Source organism: Narcine bancroftii, chromosome 5 (assembly GCF_036971445.1).
Source record: "Narcine bancroftii isolate sNarBan1 chromosome 5, sNarBan1.hap1, whole genome shotgun sequence".
In the NCBI taxonomy this organism is placed as follows: domain Eukaryota; kingdom Metazoa; phylum Chordata; class Chondrichthyes; order Torpediniformes; family Narcinidae; genus Narcine; species Narcine bancroftii.
In genome coordinates this window covers 140,543,076-140,567,298 of record NC_091473.1, presented here as the reverse complement: position 1 = coordinate 140,567,298, position 24,223 = coordinate 140,543,076, and the positions used below count along the sequence as shown (strand labels likewise).

At 44.3% G+C, this 24,223-nt stretch overlaps 1 protein-coding gene across 4 annotated transcripts; it reads left to right on the top strand.

The window, feature by feature from the left end:
- Positions 1 to 206: 206 nt before the first annotated feature.
- gfi1aa (growth factor independent 1A transcription repressor a) lies at positions 207 to 19,034 on the top strand. 4 transcript variants are annotated; one of them, XM_069939251.1, is made up of 8 exons: positions 207 to 462; positions 3,422 to 3,543; positions 4,189 to 4,368; positions 5,283 to 5,680; positions 10,808 to 10,945; positions 14,257 to 14,422; positions 16,866 to 16,958; positions 17,775 to 17,858. In XM_069939251.1, the coding sequence occupies exons 2-7, from the start codon at positions 3,429 to 3,431 to the stop codon at positions 16,934 to 16,936; spliced, it is 1,068 nt and encodes a 355-aa protein (XP_069795352.1). In that variant the 5' UTR covers positions 207 to 462; positions 3,422 to 3,428; the 3' UTR covers positions 16,937 to 16,958; positions 17,775 to 17,858. The 4 variants fall into 4 exon arrangements, with proteins under 4 accessions (XP_069795352.1, XP_069795351.1, XP_069795350.1 ...); XM_069939250.1 differs by lacking the exon at positions 16,866 to 16,958 and having other exon boundaries at positions 212 to 462; positions 3,389 to 3,543; positions 17,775 to 19,034; XM_069939249.1 differs by lacking the exon at positions 16,866 to 16,958 and having other exon boundaries at positions 212 to 462; positions 3,338 to 3,543; positions 17,775 to 19,034.
- Positions 19,035 to 24,223: the final 5,189 nt, after the last annotated feature.

Genomic DNA, 24,223 nt, shown 5'->3' with positions numbered 1-24,223 from the left:
CCTTGGGCGAGTGAGAATGGATGGAAATGATCTGTTTTAAAATGTCATCAACCTCCTGACTTTGTTTTCGCGCAAGTTCAGCTCAGCTGAGAAGGAGCTAGTTCTAAAACAAATACAAGAGGGACTCGAGTGCTCAGTGGGATGGGGGGAATGTGGGGCAGGAAGATCCACTGAGTGATCAGTAGATGTTCACTGTTCTCAGTCGGGGGGGGGGGGGGGTTGGTCTCGTTGCTTGTTTGATACAGAAGCAGGAAGTGGTTTTCAGTAAAACTGTTGGAAGTTGCTGTTTAGTTCCCACTAACGTCTGAATCGGAGTCGGATTGAAGTAATGATGTAGTAGAGGAAGAGAGGAGCTGCCTCCACCGTCACCGCTCTCGCCGCGCTTTGCATTTCACCGTCTCAGGTTTGGACGCTCCTGCCCCCGCTGACCCCTCTCCATGACCCGCACCTAAGCGAAGGCTGGTAAGCAAACCCCTTTTCGTTTTTATTGGCAAAATAAAATCACAGTCCGTCGTAAGTGCGAGCCAGTCGCTGACATCGGGCCCGCGCCGAAGTTGAAATGGGACCTGGCGAAGGGCGCGTTTTACGCACTGGGTCGGGTGCAGGAAGGAGGGTGGTGCTTTGCATCCATGTCCTGGCTAGTTCCACGCTTTCATCACTGATGAAACTCCAACATCACCCTCCGTTCAGAATTACACCTGCGCCCTCTTTTGCTCGGTCCCGAGTGTCAGGGACAGGATTTCACCAACTTGGTGAAAATCCAGGGAGCAGGGAACGGTCCAGCAGATGCGTTAACTAATTTCTGCTTCCTGCTATATTAAGTCCTGTTATAATTTATTTTCCATGATCTCAAATCGGAAACGCCGACTATTTTAATTCCGTGGCAAGCGCGGACTGACTTTCTTCAACTCAGGGTAACTTAAAGTGGATTCAACTAAAGCACTTTCCTGCATTACATGCACTGTGTGCGACAGTTACCATCCCATTTCCCCTCAATCTACAGCTGCCTGTGCCTGGAATCAGGGCCCTGCTTCACTGATTTCCTTCCCCTCCCCTCACAACCCAGGTGGCTTCATCCTTGCGCTGCCCTTGGCCGGTGGATGGGGTAGGCTTCGTTTTATCTGCAGATTGACTCGACACAAATCACGTTGGCCAACTGAAAGGTTAAATAGCTTAACTGCGCCGACCGTGTCCGTCTGAAAGCTGCAGGTGACTCTTGACCCAAATGCTGTCAGAACATAATGCTGGAGTATCCCAGCTGGTCAAATAGAGTATTTAATGCACCAATGCACTCAGGAGTTGAGTTTTTTTAAAACTCGCGGTGGGGTGGCATTCACCAGAACTGAGTGGAAAGGTGACAGGCTTGTGTTGCCCGAGCTGTCTCTGGCTCCAGCTCTGGGTAGAGGGGAAGGTTTCTGCCCCTCTCCCAGTCAGCACCGCAAAGGCTAAGATGCAAAAGTGCAAAAAAGTCGACCTGAACGGACGCAGTATTATTTAAAGCACGTGACGGGCAACAAAGTTTACTTTTTTCGGTTTCACTCTGGGATATTCACCCCCACTGAAGGCGGAATGTGCAGTGTTTCAAACACAGCTGCCGAGTGATTGAAATCTCACACTATCTGATAGCAGAAGCTCGCCAAATTTGATCTGAGTTTTACCCACAAAAAAAAATCGTTGTCGCCTTTCAAAGTTTTCACAGCTCTCCAGAACGGGCGATAATTTACCTAAGCAAAGGGTTAACCAATAAAATGTTGGCTCTCCCACTCAACCTAAGAATCACAACACACAATATGAGCCGAGTGTCCGCAGACGCGACGACTGCAGCCGAAATGCTGGAGAAATCCAGCCGGTCATTTCAACGACTGGAGGAGAGAAATTTATCAGTTATATGTAAAATAACATAAAAGATATATTGCCGTCGTTTCGGGCTTCAAGGAATAAGCAGGAAATCTCAGAATTCAAAACACTGGGGGTGAATCGTGACCAACACATCATCTGATGTGATTAGGGACGAGGTAGGAATTTAACATGTTTGTGCGAAAGGAGACGGGATTAATATCATCTTCTGGGTTTCTTTAAACCCTACATCCCACCCCCCCAAGTCCATCTCCTTTCACACAAACGATAAATGCTTATCACATCGAATTAACACCTTGTGTTGGTCCGGATTCCTCCCCCATTTGAATTCTGAGACTTTCTGCTTCAGGTTTATTCCTTGAAGAGGGCTCAGGCCCGAAACGTCCGCAATATAGTTTTGTCTCCCATAGAGACCGGCTGAGTTCCTCCAGCATTTCAGGTTTTTTTTAAAACAAAATAGAAACAGGCGACAATTCAGATCCAAAATAACCCAGTGTTTGTGGCAAACGCAATTGGCTGTAAACCTGTGCAACTTTCGTTTACGCAGGGCGAATCAAATGATAAAGAGGCAGCATTTATTTTGAATTTAAAAATGAGTGCATCAAAAGTTAGTGAGGTGGTTTAGATGCAATAGTATTCCAAAAGTCAGCTCTAGCTTCGAATCGCATCGAATTTAGCGGTGGCTTAACAGGTCAGGAATTGGACTCTGGTTTTGAATGGCTGGAAATGAGCTTCTCGACGGATGCTCCCTTCATTGGCGCCCACTGCCATTGATGGTCCTCTCCTGGCTGCCCTCGCCCGGTCTTATCTTTCCTTTCTGCTCGCACGCCACGTGGACCCGTCTCCCAGGCGGAGAGAAGGTGACCTGAACCACCCATGAATCGTTATCGACAATGAAATTGGGGCCCTTGCTCTAGCCCAGCGGAGAAAGACTAAATCATTTATTAGCTTCAATTGAAATTGGAATCAAGGTTAGTTGAATGGAAGTGGGATTATAAACAGTTGTCATTTGCACTTCGACCATCCACTGACCACAATACCGTTGAACTGTTGGGATATTTCGTCCTTCCGGTTGTGGATGCTAAAGATAAGCGTTTCTCTGAAATTCGTAGGAGTTTTTGCTAAGATTTGTTAAGTGATGACTTTCAATAGGATGTTTCGCAACGTTCCTGCGCAAATGTGCACACTTCCCTGCAGAATCTCGCTCCAGCTCAATTTCAGGTACAGAGAGCGGATCCGAGTATTATGTAACAGAATAATAGTGTCACTTTATGCCAATTGCTGTCAGTTTGATTTCCCAGTGGGAGAAAGGGAGATGTCAGATTAATTGGAGTGTGGCTGGCGGTGCCCTGTCCAATGGGGCGCTTTGTATGACCACCTGGCGGGGTGACACCTGGTGAACGGGGAGGCTGTCTGCGCATGCGCCGCGTGGAGTTGGCCAAGCCTATATCTATCTAACCAATAGTGTGCCATCCCACAGAGCTCAAATCGAGGACTCCTCTCTATCTCTCCACCCCCCCCCCCAAAAAAGATTCACTTGCGGCTGAAACTGATTTTCTCCCAGCCTCGAGATGCCACGATCCTTCCTCGTCAAGAGCAAGAAAGCGCACAGCTACCATCAACACCGACCCATCGAGGATGACTACAACAACCGGCTGGAACACATCCTGGCACAGATCTGCTCAGGTAATGCAGGCTCCATCCAAACACGAACTGTGGTCGGGAACGTTTCGCCCCATTGCTGAGTTCCAATTGTCCAATTCGAAATTGGAATACGACCTCCCTCTATCTTATTTTCTAACTAATTATGATTCACCCTATAAATAAATCTAGGCTGCAACACCTTATGTTTAAATGTATGAAATTATTTTGGCAAGGGGACCTAAAATATCTTGGTTGTTTTCTTTAATCATTTGATTTGGTTGCCAATACCTGATGGTTTCGGCTTGGGGTTGAATTCTGTTTCACGGAATGTGTTTAGAATTCAGGGGTCAGTTTCACTCCTTCTAAAACGTCCCGGGGTCTTCGAGACTAAAACCATGTCCCCTCTGACGCGGGCGGAGAAACTGGGGAACCTTTTCTCAAGCCGGGCTTTGGGACATTTCCAAAGGACGGGCAAGAATGCAAATGTCTTTAAATGTCTTGTTTTCAAATGATTTCGTTATTGATTGGTGCAAATAGGAAAGTTACAAGTCATTGCGGGTCCTGCTCGCCCACCTTCCGCTGTTACTCGAGTCAGTATTTGCCAAAGATTAATTAAAAGCTGAAAATGCGTTCGTTGCAACTCCGCCGCCAGTTTAATAAGTTCCTCTGGCCCTCTCCTGCCTCCAGACGACAAGATGCCGGAAGATCCCCTCTGTGCGGACCCCAAGGGTGGAGTTTCGCCTCAATTGCAAGCGGTGGAGGCGGCTGAAGTGCCAGAGTCTCCTGTGAGCTGTGAGGGGAGTGTCTGCGGGAGAAGCTCCGAGTGCGAGAATTTCTGGAGACCCCCATCTCCTTCTGCTTCGCCAGGTAATGTGTCCGCAGGGCCGTCGATCGGCGGGACACGCTCGGAAGTTTGGACTGACAAATCGTTAGAATTATTTTTTTTAAACGAGTCGGGTGGCAGATGACAGCAAATAGAAGCTATTTTTGCAGGCAAATTCCTTCGTGGTAATGCTGTGGATGAGCTACTTCTGGAGTTTGCAGTGGTTTTAGAGATAATTTTGTATTGCAAATAATGTTGGTCACAACAAGAGACAATAAATAGGCAGATTTCAATTTATTGTCAAGAGACAATCCCTGAGATTCTTTTCCCTGCGGGCCAGGCAGAATTGACCACTTATTGGTCCTGCAAAACAATCTGTCCCAAACTTGCACGTGCAAACAAATAAAGAAATGTAAACCGTGCAATGCAGAGGGGGAAAAAATCAATAAATTACAAAAGAGTCCTGAAACGGGTCCCTGATTGAGTTGGTCTGATGGTGGAGGGGTAGCAAGCACCTGTTCCTGAACCTGGTGGTGCGAGACTTGTGGCGCCCACACCTCTTTCCTGATGGCAGCAGCGAGAACAGGGCTGGGCCCGGGTGCCTGTGGGCCCCGGTGCTGCTCGATTTCACTCAATTTTGTGATGTTCACACTTTACTGAACAATTTAACATCTCTAAATATAGGGTAAGGGTTAATGGCTCCATCCCGCTTAACTATTAAAATCAAGTGTCCGTTGATAGTCACATGTGCCAAGGACAGGTTGGTTTGACATGCTATCCAGCAAGTCAACACATTCTCCGACAGGAGAATAAAATCCAGGACAGTGAGAGATCCATTTGAACGAAATAAGGGCAAGAGCGTTTTTTTAAAAACAAAATATTAACTAAAACGTGCTTTCTTGCTTTTAATTAGGTGTACGTTTTAGATTGCAATAACGTCTTTCGTGTTTTTGTTTAGACTCCGAGAAATCTCTTTCCCCGTCGATGGAGGAGAACCATCCATTCGCGATGCCTTTGAAGCCGTACCGATGGAATAATTACACAGGTTCCGAGTTGAAGTACCTGGTGCAGAGTTACCAGCCTCCTCCAGCTCTGGAACGGAGCTCCACCCTGGGGGTGTACGCCGAACGAAACCCCATCGCTGGCCTCTACCCCAGCTCGGCCCCCGGCCTCTTCACGGAGCACCGTGCCGCCGCTCACGGGCTTTACGGCGACTTCGGCAACGCGGCCAGTCTGTACACCGAGCGCCACCACAACTTCCACCAGAAGGGGAGCGAAGTGAAAACTGAATCTGGCCTCCTTTGTTCCCGTCTGTTGCTCAACAACAGTTCTTACAAGTGCCTCAAATGCAGCAAGGTAGAGCGCATCTCCAGCTCTCGCCGTCTTTAGGTGACAAACTCGGAGTTTTCTATGCGGCTCCCTTTCTTCTCCATTCACCTTCCATGAGCGGGTCTGCAATGGTACCGTGAGTAGAGTGCTGGTTGGACTGGGAGACTGAACGAGTATGACCTTCCTTCTGCCACTCAGTTGAGCCCCAGGGCCTTTTTGTTCCCTAATAACATGACCTAACCCACAGGTTTCAGCCTCCCTACTCCAGCACTTTGCCCAGAGAAGGTCACCTGCAGCACTCTGGGGATGGTTGGTCATGTTCTCAGACACGACTGTGTGTGTAGGCTTTTTCAGGCCCATTCTGCGCTAAGAATGCACCTGAAGTGGCAGAAGCGGCCCTTTAAATTGCCGTTCAGGTGGCAGCGTTTAAAGCGCAACGCTGGCCACCTGAAGGACACAGCTGTGCAGGAGGCGGCTCTGAGCACACTCCGGCTCCTGCCCAGTGTCAGCTGTGATCAGCAACCTGACCCTTTAACATCCGCATTCAGCCAGCTACATTCAGGTGGCTGGGGGAACCACTGAGCTGAGCTGATTATCCCTCTCGGCGGAGGGTTCCGTAGCTCGTCTCAAGAGTGCCTCCTGCATATTCAGGTGGCTTCAAAACAGCCGCACATTGCCTAAACATGCGGCTTCACATGCGGGGGAATTGGCTGCCTGAAAGTGCCTAGTGTGTTATGTACCTCTTGTGATGTTCTTTGGCTGACACCTCCATTTCACCAAAGTGCCAATGTTCTGAAGAAGATGACGGTTATATCCTGGAATACCAGCTGTTTATCGCTGATCAGTCCCTCCTTTGGAAGGAAATAGGGTGTGACACTTTGGTGGGGTGGGGGGGGGGGGTTCAAATATAACGGAAAAGTATCCACAAAGGTAGAAACTTTGAAAAGCATTGAGGTGCAGAGGGAGAAAAACACCAAAGTCTGCCAGATACTGCGACTGAAGTAAGAACATAGGATGCCAGAAGTGCATTAGTTAAGGTGGAATGTGAGTGAGGGGGGGGGGGGGGAGGGGGAAGGTCTGTAGACCTCTGTTCTAGACAGATGCATGAATATGCAGGGACTAAAGCAGTATGTATTAATTTGCAAGCAGCAAGTTGAGCACAGAGAGTGGTAGCCGTGTGGTATGATCTTCCGGGAGAAATAGTGGCGGCGGAGTCAATTGTATTATTTAAGAAAAGGTTGGACAGGTATATGGATGAGAAGAAGATGGAGGGTTATGGGCATTGTGCAGGGAGGTGGGACTAGAGAGGGGTGTTTGGTTCGGTGCGGACTAGAAGGGCCTAATGGCCTGTTTCCGTGCTGTAATTGTTATGTTATGTTATTAGTATAATTCCCAACTGGGTTTCTTCCAATGCTGCATTTTCCCATGTTCTAATATGGAGAGCAGATAAAATGAAGGAGAGAAAGCCTGAAAAGATGAACAGTCATATCTTCATTTTAATGTAATTTTTTTGGGGTTGGATTGAATTAAACACCTAACACCTCCCCCACCCCGCAACTAGGCAATTAAAAGTAGTAACTGTAACAAGGTAAAGGTCTCCAACATCTAACTGATCAAAAGAGCCATAACTCATGATAAAGCAGTTAATGTTTTCCTGCAATAATGGGACACAATCAAAATTCTGATTTATTTAACTGTTTCTTTAACAAATCAATGTTAAAAAAATCTTCAGGATTAAAAGGCGCCCAATTAAAACAGAGATGTGGAGGAATTTCTTTAGCCAGAGAGTGGTGAATCTCTGGCATTTGCTACCATGGGCAGCTTTGAGGCCAGGTTATTGGGCATGTTGCTACGGTAGGTTACATGGTGGTTCAAGCTAAACGATTATTCCTCCAAAGACCTTTAAAGTAGTCGCATAGTTTTGAATGACCTGTGAAAAAGGCACGCTCTGATTTACAAATGGTTGGGCTGCTCTTCCAGCCTGTATGTCCTTGTTAGTAGGTTTCTTTATGATTGAAGGTGTGAAATATTCTGACCACTTGCATCAAAAAGTGTAGCCTGAAAATGAACATATATAAACAATAAAACACAATGTTGCAAAAACTCAGCAGGTCAAAAAGCATACTTTATAGAGCAAAGATAAAGATACATAACCAATATTTTGGGGTTGAGACCTTTATAAAGGTAAAAGTACGTAACCAACAAACCTTGCTTAAATATCTAAAGGACACTGTTTGACCTGCTGAGATTCTCCAGCATTGTTTTTACTTCAAACACGGTGTCCTGCAGACTTTGGTGTTTTACTTTTCCTATATTATAGGAACAAATTCTCTCAACACGATGGGTACATTCAAGATCAAGTGAATTGGACTTGCATGAGATCAAAAACTTGAAAAAATGCAGCTAATAGAAATCTGAAATAAAGGCAAATGCTGGAAATAGTCGCAGGTCAGATACTGAATGTAGAGAGGGAAAAAAACAGTTCTAGGCTTCTGCTTGATTTGTTTGTTCTTGTTCATCTTCAAGTTTACATCTCTTCCAGTTGTAATATACAAGTCTTCACCACCTCCTCTCAGTCAGCAGCTTGAGTAATTTGATCCCACTTGGTCTCGACCTATCACAGATATTCCCTTCATTGTTTCTATCTTTTCCACCTTCTCTGCAACTTGAGTCATTAACCTAGAACAGAACAGCACAGTGTGGTCCCTTCAGCACATGTGTGCTGATCTACGGAAGCCTACTTCTCAACAAACTCATTTTTCCCTACCTCGCACCCATAACCCTCAATTTTTTTTTCCATCCATGTGCCTAACTAAGAGTACTTTGAATGTCTCTGTTGTACCATCCTCCATCACCCCAAAGCAAAGCATTCCAGGCTCTCACCACTCTCGGAGTAGAAAATGTACCTCTGCTACCTCCACTCACCTTAAACGGATGTTCTCTGGTATTTGTTATTATCAGCATGTTTGATTTTTAACTTTCCTCAGTTCTTTCTTCAGGTCATTGACATGAAATATTATCTCTGTTTTTCTCCACAACACTGTCAGACATGCTGAGTGTTTCCAGCATTATCTGTTTATAATTAATATCTTTCTATATCTGACTTTATGCCTTAGCATTACATCACAAGAATATGGATAACATTATTATGCTTGATTATTAACGTCCCATTATCTTCTGTGCAATTTTAAATGTTATCTATAAGAGCAGGGATGTGATGCTGTTTTATTTCAGAGCAGGGATGTGTTGTTGAGGCTTTATAAGGCACTGGTGAGGCCTCATGGAATACAGGGTACAGTTTGGGGCTCCTTATTTAAGAAACGGTGTGCTGGCATTGGAGAAAGTTCAGAGAAGATTCCAGGAATGAAGGGATTAGCATATGAGGAACATTTGATGGCTCTTGGACTGTACTCCTTGGAGTTCAGAAGAATGAGGGCTGACCTTATAGAAACGTTTTGAATGTTGAAATGGCTGGACAGAGTAGATGTCGCCAAGTTCTTTCACATGGTAGGGGAGTCAAGGACAAGAGGGCACAACTTCAGGATTAAAAGGCACCCAATTAAAACAGAGATGTGGAGGAATTCCTTTAGCCTGAGAGTGGTGAATCTCTGGCATTTGCTACCATGGGCAGCTTTGAGGCCAGGTTATTGGGCATATTTGAAGCAGAGATTGATAGGTATCTGAATAGTCAGGGTGTCAAAGGTTATGGGGAGAAGGCAGGGGGGAGAGGGGAATGAGTGGGAAAATGGATCAACTCATGATGGAATGGCAGAGCATACTCAATGGGCTGAGTGGTCTGCATCTGTTCATCTATCTTAGAGTAACAGTCTCTCTAATATTGATAATTCCTGTATGATAACAATACAGGGATTTATTCTTCCAGTGGAAATTATACAAATCTCTGTACTCTTCTGTAATGGAATTTAATCTCCCCTCTGAATTTGACTTTTGAATGTATTGGTTTGAATGAGGGAAATATTTCAATATTAAGAAACATACAGCAGGTCATTTAGCAATCACGAAAAGAGGAAGGTTGATTGAAGGTTCTGATCGATTGTGAGGAACTGTAGATTCAGGAGGGTCCAACCTAATTAAGATGTTCTTTATCCAAAATGAAATGCTACTTCCCCCTTCCTATTTCGTTGTGCAAAATCTCAGTGCAACATAGCTGCAGTTAAAATAAGCAATTCATCTTAAATTATTGAGTCATTCTGCCTTCCTTAAATTCATACAGCTAATTCAATGCACAGTCTCCCTAAAGTCGACCGAGAATAAAATGGGTAAAGTTTGCAGGGGGATCCTAACGTATACTTCAAATCGAGAATACATTTTGTTTTGACGCATTTCATCAGCTTTTAAAAGAGTGATATTTTATCCAATTCCTGATGTCATTAGAAATATTTTTTTAGTGTGTTTTCACCTGAAGTTACATTGTTGGTTTTGGACAATTGAATGGACGATCGAGTAATCAGGTAAATGCCACGTTCACCTGCCAACAAGGCAAAGTGCCAGGATCAGTGATCTGGTTATGAGCTTCATGAGAATGTTACCAGGACAGGCAGCCTTGCGTTGTAAGGAGAGGCTGGATGGGACTGAAGGACTAGATCAGGTCTGCTCTTCATTTTTCACAATCCTGAGTCAAGACGGGTCTATCAGTAGCATTGGTCTCCATTTCTGATTTCCTTCTGGAGTGTAGGAGGCTGAGGGGGTACCTTAGATGTTCCTAAAACCTGAGGGGCACAGCTAAGGTAAATAGTCTTTTTCTTATGGAAGGGGAGTCTAAAAAAAAGGGCATAGAGTTGGGTAAGGGGATAAAGATTATAAAAGAGGCCTGAGGGGCATCTGTTTTCATACAGAAGGTGATGGGTGTATGGAACAAACAGCCAGGGATTATGGTAGAAGGCATGTTCAATTGTAACATGTAAAACACATTTAGACAATACATGTATTGGAAAGGTTCACAGGATTATGGGCAAAACAAATAGGACCTAAATATCTTGGTTGGCATGAATAGGCTGGGCTGAAAGACCTTGAATATAGCTCGGGTCTGCTAATCACATTTCACAGTCCTGGCTTAGGTCCAGTAACCTGGCCTCTATCGCTGATTTCCTACTGGTGTGAATGATGTGCTAACCCTCTTGCTTCCTCTGTCAGGTCTTCTCCACTCCTCATGGACTCGAAGTCCACGTTCGCCGGTCTCACAGTGGCACCCGGCCTTTTGCCTGCGATATTTGTGGCAAAACATTTGGCCATGCAGTTAGCCTGGAGCAACACAAAGCGGTTCACTCGCAGGTAGGAGGGTGCCTGTAATATCTGCTCCCACAGAGTAATCTCAGACCAACTCGTTCCGCAAAACATTGATTTCTCATTAGTAACATCACCCTCATCCAGGACAAACAAAGAAATACACTGTAGAACAGATATTACCATTTCAACAGTCAGAAATCAAAAATACGCAGATGCTAGAAATCTGAAATAAAATCATATAAAGAGGTGGAAATACTCAGTAGGTCAGACAGCATGTGTGGGAAAAGAAACCGGGTTAACACTTCAGGGTGATAACTTTTCACCAGAGCTGACCAACTTGTCTCCCTCCACACATTGAATTAACATAACATAACATAACTATTACAGCACGGAAACAGGCCATTAGGCCCTTCTAGTCTGCACCGAACCAAACACCCCTCTCTAATCCCACCTCCCTGCACAATGCCCATAACCCTCCATCTTCTTCTCATCCATATACCTGTCCAACCTTTTCTTAAATAATACAATTGACTCCGCCGCCACTATTTCTCCCGGAAGCTCATTCCACACAGCTACCACTCTCTGAGTAAAGAAGTTGGATGTATCTGTGGAGCATGGATTTCAATGGTTGGAATTAGCTTCTACCGTGTTGTAAATAAAATAAATGCTGTCTGATCTATCTCAGAATCTTCAGAATGTTCTATTGTTGTTATTGCCACACTTTGAAAAAATTTATTTCAACCATTGTTGTTGCAAAATATAGTGGGAGATTCAATAGTAAACATCAAAAAGAATTTAATTGGGTGGCACAAACTCATGGGCTGAAATGGTCTGTTACTGTGCTGTATGTCTAAATATTTAAAAAATTAAATTTAAAGTTTAAATTTAAATGTAAAAAATATTAGAAACAGAGAAGATACAGCACAAAAACAGGGCTTTTGGCCTATAATGTCTCTGGTGACCATGATGTCCACATTAAATTAAAACCTATTTGTAAGGCTTTATAGAAAACTGGAAGTGTGGGACAAAGAGGTGAAAGAAATGGATGGATAATGGACATAAAGGGCATCAAAGGACAGAGAGAAGGAGATAATCATCGGCTATGATTGAAGCAGACATGAATGGCCTACTCCTGTTATTTAAAAAAAAATCTTTCTAAATATAATGGTCCTTTCAAAGAGCTTGATGTAGGATTACACAAAGTAACCTCTCTGTGATTCTATGAACCAGTCCTATACAGCAATTCAGTGACAAGTTGAGTTGCACAGGGATCTATTCTGGGACCCCTGCTCTTTGTAATTTGTGTAAATGACCTAGATAAAGAAGAAGGATAGGTAAGTAAGTTTGCAGATGATACCAAGATTGGAGGAATTGTAGATGGTGCTGCAGGTTGTCATAGGTTACAAAAGGATATAGAGAGGATGGGCAGAAAAGTGGCAGATGGAGTTCAATCCTGATAAATGTGAGGTGATGCATTTTGGAAGGTCAAACCAGAAGGCTGAGTACAGGGGTTAATGGTCGGTGTGGAGGAACAGGGGAGCCTTGAGATCCAAATCCATGTATCTCTCAAGGTCGCCGCACAGGATGATAGGATAGTTAAGAAGGCCTATGGGAACTGGGACTTTTCTCTTTGGAGCAAAGAAGGATGAGAGGAGACTTAATAGAGGTCTACAAGATTCTGAGAGACAGGGTGGACAGCCAGTGCATTTTTCCCAGGACAGGAATAACAAACACCAGAGGACATATGTTCAAAGAGAAGGGAGGAAAGTTTAGGGGAGACATCAGGGGTAAGTTTTTTTTTTACATAGAGCCGTGGGTGTCTGGAATGCCTTGCCCTGGATAGTGGTGGATGTTGAAACATTAGGGGCATTTAAGAGACTCTTAGACAGGCACATGGATGAAATAAAAATAGAGAGATATGGGGTAGGGAGGGTTTAGTTTTTTTGTGGGAATATATAGGTTGGCACAACATTGAGGGCTGAAGGGCCAGCACTGTACTGTAGTGTTATATGTTCTAAAGTATTTTGAGATAGCTATGTTAAACATTGTTGCAAAGGTGGGTTCTAGTACAAGGTAGTGGAGAAACTGGAGGTCAAGCAGCATCTGTGGAGGGAAAGGAATAGCTCATGTTTCTGGTTTACACCTTTCTTCGGGACCGGAGAGGAAAGTATAAGAGGGAGAGGGGAAAGAACGACACAGGCTAGTAGATGATAGGTGGACCAATCAAATGTGGAAAAAGAGGGATGGAAGGATCCAGGTGGGAGCAGGCAGATAGAACCAATGGGAGAGGGTATCTGATGGAATGGTTGGGTGAAATGGATGATGGGGAAGAGGGTAGGGAAAATGGAAGAACAATGAGAGAGAGAGAGAGCGAGAAAGAGAGAACACACTCACAAGGGATAAGGGTCCTCTGAAATTGGAGAATTCATGCTCATTACTTTGGGCCGAAGACGACTCAGATGGAATATGTTCTTGCAGGTAATTTCTCTTATGGCTTTAACAGTGATCATATTTATAATATCTCAAACTGGTTTATAGATTTTTGATCGTTTCAAAGAGTTAAAATATTTTTGCTTTTAATTTTAACCTTTGGACTCTGTCCCTGTTTTCGGGGACTACCAACAAGTAAGTGCATATTCTCCCTGACTCCATTTCCAGGACTGGTTTTATACCCAACCACCAGCTGGTTCCCACTGGTATTCTATTGCAGTTTACCCATGGACTCAGTCCAGAGTATATACTGTATTATGAAAGATTAAAATGGACCGCATCCAAAGGCTAAAACAAAGCAAATTTTGGAAATCTGGGATTTAAAAAAAAAACTGGGTAAGACTAAAAAATGCTCAGCCAGTCAAGCAGCTTCTCTGGGAAGAGAAACCACCCCCTCCCTCCCCTGTCTAAGATGTAACTCATTTTTCTGTCTAAAGATATCTCTGCTCTGTTGAGTGTTTCCAGCGTTTTATGTTTTGGTCTGCTTATTTGGATCCTTGCCACGTCTTTATGCAAAACCAGCTTTTGTACATTTTGCCAAAGAATTAATAGGGCACGATGGGAAAATTTATTGTCAGATATAGAAAACTACAGCACAGTAAAAGCCCTTCAGCCCTCAATGTTGTGCCAACCGATATATTCCTTCCAAAAATAAAACCGAAGCCCTTCCTGCCTCTATCTACGAGCCCCTTAATGTTTCAGCCTCAACCACCTCCCCTGGCGAGACATTCTCAGCAACCACAACTCTTACCACCCAGATGTCTCCCCTAAACTTTCCTCCCTGGACGAAATTGGCGATTCAACCGAGACTCCACCAGTAATTTGGTAACGTAACTTGGATTTGTAACTTTCTCCCTTTTGTCCAGGAAAGGAGCTTTGATTGTAAGATCTGCGGGAAGACGTTTAAAAGATCTTCCACATTGTCCACGCACTTGTTGATTCACTCGGACACCAGACCTTATCCGTGTCAATATTGCGGGAAGAGGTTTCACCAGAAATCGGACATGAAAAAGCATACCTTCATTCACACAGGTCAGTGGAGGTTGAACCCCGCGTCTGCAGTGTGACTGTGAAGAAAATATACATCGTCTATCCTGTGTACAGGAAACCAAACTGTAAGGTCAATCCCTTTAAGTATGGGACCTAAACGGAGGAGATTAAGGGATGAATGAGGCTGCGAACTAATTCATTCATCGGCTGGAAGATTAAAAATGGTGCATATTCCACCAGGATATCTTTTTTAAGTATTTCAAGCACGAAATAGTACATTGAATCAATGCACAGCGACTGATGTCTAAGATTAAGTTTTGCCTATCAGGGAGGATTCGCTTCACACGAGGCGACTAAAGTACAGAAGGGAACCCACTTTTTTTTTAACCAGACCATTCAACTTCCAAGATTCTGCACGGGTGGGAATGAAGAAAGTGGGATTCAGTTGGATCCCTCACCTGTGCGTGAACTCCTAATTTTTCTCATTGTGAGGCCCGCTTTCCCTGTTGGGGTTTGTGTACATTTCATGGTTTGTCTTGCAACTCAATATTGAATCTCCGTCCGAACAATATCTGACGAAAGAAACGGCTTTTGGCCACGATTTCATTAACGACATCTGTTTAATAATTGAATCGTGGCAATCCAATCAGTATGGTTTAATATGATCCGTCCACTGTTTATTCAGAGCGGCTCGTGTAAGATGATTTACCTGTGTGACCAGCCTGGTCTTGATTTAGAGGCCGACATCAATAACAGGTGAATCACTCTTGTCTGTGGGGGAGTAGCTCGATTCTCAGATCACCTGCCCTATATAGATCGAGGTGACAATAGAGGAGCAGATCTGATTTCACGTGACCGAACAGCCTTGGAGTGAAATCTGCCCGGGCTCTTTGGTCTGAGGGTCGGGGTATCACTGGTGTCCACGCACGATTTTAAACCCACCGGAGTTTGTAGACTCCAAGAATATTGGCTTTTTGAGCCTTCACTGTACATTTTCATTTCATTTGTCTTAGATTTTGTGATGTAGTTGATGCAGTTTATTTTTGGGGGATTTTAAAACAAGTCCTGTAGATAATGATGCTTCAAAATCCACATGAACATCGCATGAAATTTTGCAGGAGAAAGACTGCATCGATCTTAAAATAATTTGAGCGGCTGGAGACCATCTTGGAGCTTCGGTGGAAGCACTTGGTCAAAGAACCCTTGCTCAGCCCCAAGCCTTTACTGTGCAAGTAAACGCCGAAGGTGCGAAGTCTCGACTAAAAATAATCATTTAGCACAACACTCGGGCCGGTGGTTAAAACGACACGACTAAAGCACCATCTTTGCACTTCCTGCTTTTGCAGCAGAACCCCTATCTAACAAATTCGAACTGACCAGCCACTGAAGCAAATGATACCAATCAACATTGTTCAACAGTTCAAATGTATTGTTGTATTGTCAGAGTACCTCCATCACCCCCCCCCCCCCTTGCGGGCCAGGCAGAATTTCTACTTATCTGAAAATTAATGGCAACATGGAGAATGCAGATGGTGAAATTGACAGCAAAAAGAACCCATCATTATAGATGGCGCACGTTTGGGGCGCCGAGCGGGGTTTGGATGCTGCCTGACGTCTCAGGGTCGTAAAGAGAGAGAGATTTTGACACATTGGCCTTCATAAATGAAAATATTGAATACAGGACTTGAGATGTTGTGCTAAAGTTGCATTAGACCTCTGCGAGGCCAAATTTGGAGTATTGTGTGATGGTTTGGTCCCCTAACGACAGGAATAAGATTGAAAGATTTACTAGGATGTTGCCCGGACTTGAGGAACGGGGAAACAGGTTATTCCCTGGAGCGTAGAAGACTGAGAGAAGATTTCCTCGAGATATACAAACTTGTGAGGGATTATAGATAGAGTAAATGTAGGTAGGCTGAGATTGAGATACAAACCAGAGGACATGGGTTAAGGATGAAAGAAGAAGTTTAAAGGGAACATTAGGGGGGGAGTTCTTCACAGAGAGTGGTGGTTTTAATATTTGTTTGGATGGGAGATGCATGGAGGACTATGGACTGGCTGCAGGTCAGTGGGTCTAAGCAGAATGACAGTTCGGGCACAGACTAGTGGGGCCGAAGGGCCGGGGTTTCCGCTGTAATGTTCTATGGATCCGCTAAGTGCATTCAGCAGTTTATTTTTGGTATAATTTCGCGTTGTTCTTATGTTGTGTAAGTGGGAGATGGTTTTATGGTGGAGTCATACTGCATTGGACAGGTTCTTCGGCCCGTGATTGGCATTCAGAGCTAGTCCCATATTCTGCTAAGCCCTTCCGGTCTATATATCTGACCAAATGTTTTTTGGACGTTGTAATTATACCTGCTCCCTCACCATTCTCGGGTAGTTCGATCCAGATAGGGACTGCTCCCCTGAGTGTGAAAAAAAATGACCCTCAGGTCCCTCTTAAATATCTCCTCTCTCACCTTAAACCTATGTCCTCTCGTTCCAGAGTCTGGGGAAATGAGTGAACATTCTTTGACGTGGAGTTCTTACTGTAGCAGAATAATTGTTCCCATTTGACGCCCACATACTTAGTTGCAAGGTAATGCTCCCGACGGAGCAGTCTCAGAATCAACGAACTCCGAGCGGAGGGTGGGGAAACTCTAGACTGGAGGATGGTGAAGGCGCAGTCATTGAAAATAAGCAGAGAAGGTGAAACACGAAAGTCCGCAGACGCCGTGAATGTAGCAAAAAGACACCGAAAGGCTGAAGGAACTCAGCCCGTCCAGATGAGCTAAAGATATTTCGGGCCCAAGGAATAAGCAAAAAAAACAGGAAATCTCAGAAAGAGAGAGAGAGTGGCGGAGGGGGTCCAGACCAACAAAAAGCATTAATTGGATATGATAAGAATTGATTTTGTCTGTGTGAAAGGAGATAGAGGGAGAGAGAGACAGAGGCCAATAGATTCCGGAATGTGGAGGGAATCACGGTCAGGTCAAAAGGATAGCCTTGATGGTGAAGGGCCGAATGGCCTTATTTTGTTTAAAAAGTTTTGTGATATTAAGAAAACTTTATCGAAAACTATAGAATGACCAGCGATCCGCGTTCGTTCTCCTCGCTCTGCTGTTATTTGGGGTAAAAAATGTTCCACCTCTGTGTAAATGGGACACATTTCCCGTTACCTTCCGTCCGGTCCGAAAGCTGGAAACGAGGCCGTTGACAATGGACCTCAATGTCCAACGAAATGGTCCCTATTTCTGATTTCATAGAAATCCTGAGGGAAAATATCTTGTTATTTCTATACGGGGTGACATTCCCGATAACGTGGTGCCCGTGAAATTATGCCCATCAGTGATCACCGGTGTCGTTTGCTTGCCGACTCTAATCTAATCACTTGCTTCCCCCGCTGTGACCCCAGGTGAGAAGCCCCACAAGTGCCAGGTGTGCGGCAAGGCCTTCAGCCAGAGCTCCAATCTGATCACCCACAGCCGCAAACACACCGGCTTCAAGCCGTTCGGCTGCGACCTGTGTGGCAAAGGATTCCAGCGGAAAGTGGACCTGCGGAGACATCGGGAGACACAGCACGATATCAAATAGACTGCGGCACCAATGCGCCTCGGCACCTGCGAAGTTCTGTATGTACAGCACGCGAACCCCGAGCCGTGTTCACGTTCGGGCCACTGATGTGTCCATGGGACTGGCTGTGGCCTTAAACCACCCGCCGGCTCTCACACCGGACGCCTGCTCGTTTGATGAAAAGTGCGGGCGCAAACTTTGAAGTGATTGTAAATAAGCGACTTGCCCTGTGGCTTTCCACCATTTGAAAGGTGTGGGAGCGCTTCCTCGTTGCTGTACTTTCCGATGTGGATTGCCACTATTTGACGATCGAATGCAACGTCTAAAACAAAGCCCAGATCGCGAAAGCCAGCCACGGTCATTTATCCTAAACCCCGTTCACAACTTCCCCTTGAGAGAAAATAAAAACCCGAAAGCCTTAAGAAACCCCAATTAAATTGTAACATATAATTGTGTACCATTTCACTCCGCATTACCTTCTGTTAGAATAAAAATATGGGTTTGACTGTGGATATGTGGCGACGTGCTATTCAATTTCTCGCCCTGAAACCGGTTCAGGGGTGGGCAACCTTTCCATTTTTAAGCTCGACCATTTCGGTCCACGAGTCCATGGCGCCCCAGTTCACCCCCACCCTGGTGGGCCAAAATTGGCCTGCTCCCGTGCTCTGTATTAAAAAGCAAAAGATTGGCCGCCCCTGGTGAGGTCTTGGGCAATAATGGCAAATCCAGGCAATAAAATCACGAAGTATTTAATAGAGCAGCTGGAACTTCGTGCAAGGGCGTGAAGGTCCACTTTTTGTCCATCAAGTTGTTATTCTGTGTCAGAGCGGAGTCCACTGAAAACGACTGAGGGTCCGTGGCTTGAAGCGAGTCACCTTGATCTCATGGTGGATTTGCATGCGACAGAGACCAGGAGCGAGTCGTTGTTTGGAAAGCATTAGAATTGATGTAAAGGTAGGGTTATTTTTGAGGTCCTGACTGAACTGCGGAGTGGATGATACTAAATCAGTTTCTGTTAAGACGTGTGTGATATACTATAAGCTATTAACGTATATTTATTCATAACGCCAAGGTTTAAAATAAATGGAGGAATTTAGTAAAACGGTCTCCAATTTGTCACCGTTATTGGTCCGCCTTCCAAGGCAAACTCTTTTTAAAACCCCACAAAGCACGACTTCGGGAATATTCAGAAGCTCTTCTGCTTGTGGTTTGGAGACTCGTGATCAAAAGTGGGAAATGGAACGATTACAAGCAATGAATGAGATCGCCTTTAACCCCAATAGAATCAATCCCTTCCCAGTCTCCTGTGTCAACTCAATACCCGGGGGTGGGAGCTTCTACTCATGGCGATCACATTGCGAGATTTGAAGGTCGTCGATCTATTTCTTAACGCGGTGACTGGAGCCCTATTAAAAATGCATTCTGCCGATTGCATGTCCCATTATTCATGAGGTCCAAGTCGGGCCCTTTGTGTGCGCTGGGAACTGGAGACGGGAAGTTGAGCGCACCTTTGTCTCGCACGGTAAATTTTTAATCGGACCTCCAGCTCGCCATTTGGTGAGTCATTACTCAATGCACAAAAGGGGAAAGGCAGAACTTTCCAATGGAAAGGCAAACCTTTCAAGCGCTTTGGAGGGACTTCGAGTGGCCCATGGCCATGAGGAGCCGTCTCAAGTGCGCACGGAGAGCAAGAGCCTGCCCATGGATCGGTTTCCCAATTGGACACGGCGCGGTGTCTACAGGATTTGGGCCATTCCATTGCCAGCAGAATTTTAAATCTCAAATCCAACTAGGAGAGAATCCCTCAAGATGCAACGCTGGAAAAAAAATTGAGCAGGTCAAACCGAGACCCTCACCTAAAGGACAGTAGATGGTCCTGCTTTAAAGATCAAATCGGGCATGTAGCACGTTGGGGGCATGGCAGCGAGATTGTAACAACCCACCTCCACCCAATTCGTCCTTTTCCTTCGCTTCGGAACAGCTCCCAAATTGTCCACGAAATCAAATCATCGGTCATTCGACGAGACAAATACTTGTCGAAAGCATGACAGGCGGGACCTCAAAACCGAGCTGCTCGGTCCCGATCGAATCTCAACGTCCGTGTTCAAAGGCATGAAACGCCTCCGGGGTGGCCCAGACAACGAAAGTCACATTTGAGGACACGGTTGCTCTCCAATGCGTATGTTGCATGTTGAAATGGACTGGCAGTAGGTGGGGATTATGCAATGTATCCTCCAAACAGTTTAATTTAGGGCAGGCTGTTGGATAATGCAATAGAGTTGTCCTGGTTTTGAAATAGTTGTGGGGTTCCTGTTTTTCTTTAGAATGAAGGCTAAATGATCAAAAAGTGCCAAGACGCCAGTTTGGTCAGCAAGGGTGGTGGTTCCCACATGGGATAGCAAACTCACCAGTAAAGAAACCCACCTGACCAAGTGGGAAGACTTCTTCTGGAGCTCATCTCTTTCATTGAAACACAACAAATAATAATCCCAATCATGTATTTATTGAATATCCATAAATCTTCGTCCGCGAAGCCAAGCCAAAGAAAAAAAAAAATATATAATATAATTCCATTCTCCTATACCCTAAATTTAAACAAAACATTGATGGAGGAGGTAAATTTACCCCCTCCATAAATCTTCGTCCGCGAAGCCAAGCCAAAGAAAGAAAGAAGAAATATATATAATATAATTCCATTCTCCTATACCCTAAATTTAAACAAAACATGTCGGAGTGCCCTCACAGTTTTCAAGTCAAGTTTATTGCGGACTTTAGGAAGGGAAAACCAGAGGAGTACGATCCGTTTTACTAATCTGATTGTGCCCAACGAAACAGTGACCTCCAGACCTTGGTGCAAAACAGACAGACACACAACTAGATATAGCACGACAAATAATGCATATGCAGAACATGCGTTTCATCTGTACAATAAATAAATACATTTTGTTTCATGAATACGTGGGTCTAGAATGGTTAGAGTGAGCAGTTTTGACATTGAACTGAGGACCAGGCAGTGTCTGCAGGTCTGGTTTAGTTTTAGACGAGTAGTGGAGAGGAGGTGGAGTGCTTAAACTGAGAATGAAGTTCAAGACGGGATTGATAATAATGGATGTTGTCTCTGTTACATTACCTAGGTTCAAGGTAATAGAGAAGGGTCAATATAAATGACAGGCCAAATCTCCATTTCACAGCAAGCCTTTGCTCACCTTTGGTTACACTTCAGACAGAAATCAAAAGGAATAGCTATACTCATTAATCATTAATACATTGAAACTTTAATGCATTGAAAATATCTCTGGGCTTAAAATTAAATGCCTGTACTACATTACCTGTTCAAAGTTGAATATTCAGACTTATTATCAGAGTATATTAAATGACATCACATACAACCTTGAGATTCTATTTCCTGCAGGCCAGGCAGAATTTCTACTTTCCAGTAGTGCAAATAACTGTAGTCAAGAAAAGACACATTTACAAAAGAGGAAAATGTAAATAAAGAAAGAAATATACAAAAAGTAAATTTTCAATAATAAATAATGTACAAAGTAAGAATCCTTAAACAAGTCCCTGATTGCGTTTGTTGTTGAGGAGTCTGATTTTGGAGGGGGAGCAGCTGTTCCTGAATCTGGTGGGGTGAGTCTCATGGCACTTGTACCTCTTTCTACATGGCAGTATCGAGAACAGAATATAGTCTGGGTGTTGTGGATCCTTGATGATTGCTGCTGCTCTTCTACGGAAGTGATCCATGTAGATTTTCTTGATGGTGGAGAAAGTTTTGCCTGTGATGTTCTGGGCTGTGTCCACTACCTTTTGCAGGGCTTTGCACTCAAAGGTCTTGGTGCCTCCATGATGAAGCCAGTCAGCACACTTTCCACTACTCATCTGTGGAAGTTTGCCAATGTCATACCAAACCCTGCAAACTCCTGAGAAAGTAGAGGGGCTGACATGCTTCCTTCACGATGACATTCATGTGATGGGTCCAGGAAAGATCTTTCGAGATAGTGACTCCCAGGAATTTAAATTTGCTCACTCTCTCCACCTCTGAATCCCCCAAAGATCACTGGATCGCACACCTCTGGTTTTCCCTTCCTAAAGTCCACAATCAGCTCCTAGGTTTTGGTGACATTGAGTGTGAGGTTGTTGTTAGTACACCATTCAGCCAAGTTTTCAATCTCATTCCCTTCCTTTATACAATCCACTACTGCAATATTGTCAGTAAATTTGTAGATCGTGTTATTTTTGACCGAGCCACACAGTCATAGGTGTAAAGTGATTATAGCAGTCCTGTGGTGCTCTGGTACTGATGGAGATTGTGGAGGAGATGTTCTTACCGATCCTCACTGTTTGTAGGCTGGAGGTGAAGAAATTCAGGATCCAATTACACAGTTGGGTTTTGAGGCCCAGGTCTTGAAGTTTGCTGATCAGTTCTGAGGGGATGGTGGTGTGGAATGCTGAAATGTAATTGATAAAGAGCATCCTGATGTGTGCATCTTTGCTGTCCAGGTGTTCCAGTGCCTTGTGTAGAGCCAGTGAGATGGCATCTGCCGAAGATCTGTGGTTGTGGTAGGGAAATTAGAACAGATCCACGTAGAAGGCATCAAGTTCATCTGGAAGTGAAGCTTTGCTGTCTCCTACTGCACCGGATTTGGTTTTGAAGCAGATTATGCTATTTAGGCCCTGCGACAGCTGTCAGTTATCCTTCATTGTCTCCATTCTCATCCAGATGCTCCACTTCACCTTGGAGATAGCTTTTAACCATATAACAATCACAGCACAGAAATAGGCCGGTTCGGCCCTTCTAGTCCATCCTGAACTCCTTCTCCCACCTGCTCCCATTGACCAGCACCCAGCCATAACCTTCCACACCTCTCTTGCCCATATACCTATCCAACTTTTCTTTGAATATTAAGATCGAGCCCGCACCTACCATTTCGGTCAGAAGCTCATTCCACACTCCCATCATGAATTTCCCCTTCATGTTTCCCCTATACTTTTCCCCCTTCAGTCTCAATCCATGTCCTTTTGTTTGTATCTCCCCCACTCTTAATGGAAAAAGCCTGTCCACATTGACTCTATCTTCCCCCTCATAATTTTAAATTCCTCTATCAAATCATCCCTCAGTCTTCTATGCTCCAGGGAATAAAATCCTAGCCTGTTTAACCTTTCCCGGTAACTCAAACCCTGAAACCCAGGTATCATACTTGTAAATCTTCTCTGCATTCTCTCTGTTTCGTTGATATCCTTTCTATAGTTCGGTGACCAAAACTTCACATAATATTCCAAATTTGGCTTGACCAACATCTTATACAACTTCAACATGATATTCCATCTCCTATACTCAATACTGTAATTTATGAAGACCAACATACCAAATGCTTTCTTCACCTCCTTATCTACATGTGACTCCACTTTCAGGGAATTGTGTGTGTACCAGAATTTCTAAATCCCTTTGTTCTACTGCACTCCTCAATTGTTGACCATTTAACATGTATATAACCTTTGCAGATTAGTCCTACCAAAATGTAGCACCTCACACTTTTCATAGGTCATACCTACTCCTTGTGTAGTGTTCTGGATCTCCAGACTTAAATGACTTAGATCTGGCTTTCAGCAGGTTACGGATTTTATTGTTCATCCAGGGCTTCTAGTTGGAGAAAACTCAACAATTCGGTGGGCACACAACTCGTCCACAGTTGTTTTGATAAAGTCTATAATGGCCCTGGTGTAATCATTGAGATTCTCATATCCTTAGCTCTACCCATCCATTGACTTGAGGCAATCCTGTAACTATCCTGTGATCACCTTCTGGCTGTGCCTTCTTTTAGGCTCTGTCTGTATGAAGGCAGAAGGAGCACAGCCAGGTGATCCAACTTGCCAAAATGCAGTCTTGGGAAAGAAAGGTAGCGACTTTCCTTATCTTGGTGTAGCAGTGATCAAATGTGGTCTGTTCCAGAATAATATAAATTAACAGTTAGTGTACATAGAACATAGACCATAGAACAATACAGCACAGTACAGGGCGTTTGGCCCTCGATGTTGTGCCGACCCATATATCCCTTCTAAAAAAAGTACTAAACCCTCCCTACCCTATTTTTTCTTTCAACTCATTCAGAGTCTCTTAAATGCCCCCAATGTTTCATCTCACTGAGAGTCTCTTAAATGCCTTCGATGTTTCAGCTTCCACCACCATTCCTGGCAAGGCATTCCTGGCTTCCACAACTCTCTGTGTTAAAAAAAAAAAAAAAAAAAAAAAAAAAAAAAAAAAAAAACATACCAATGATGTCTCCCCTA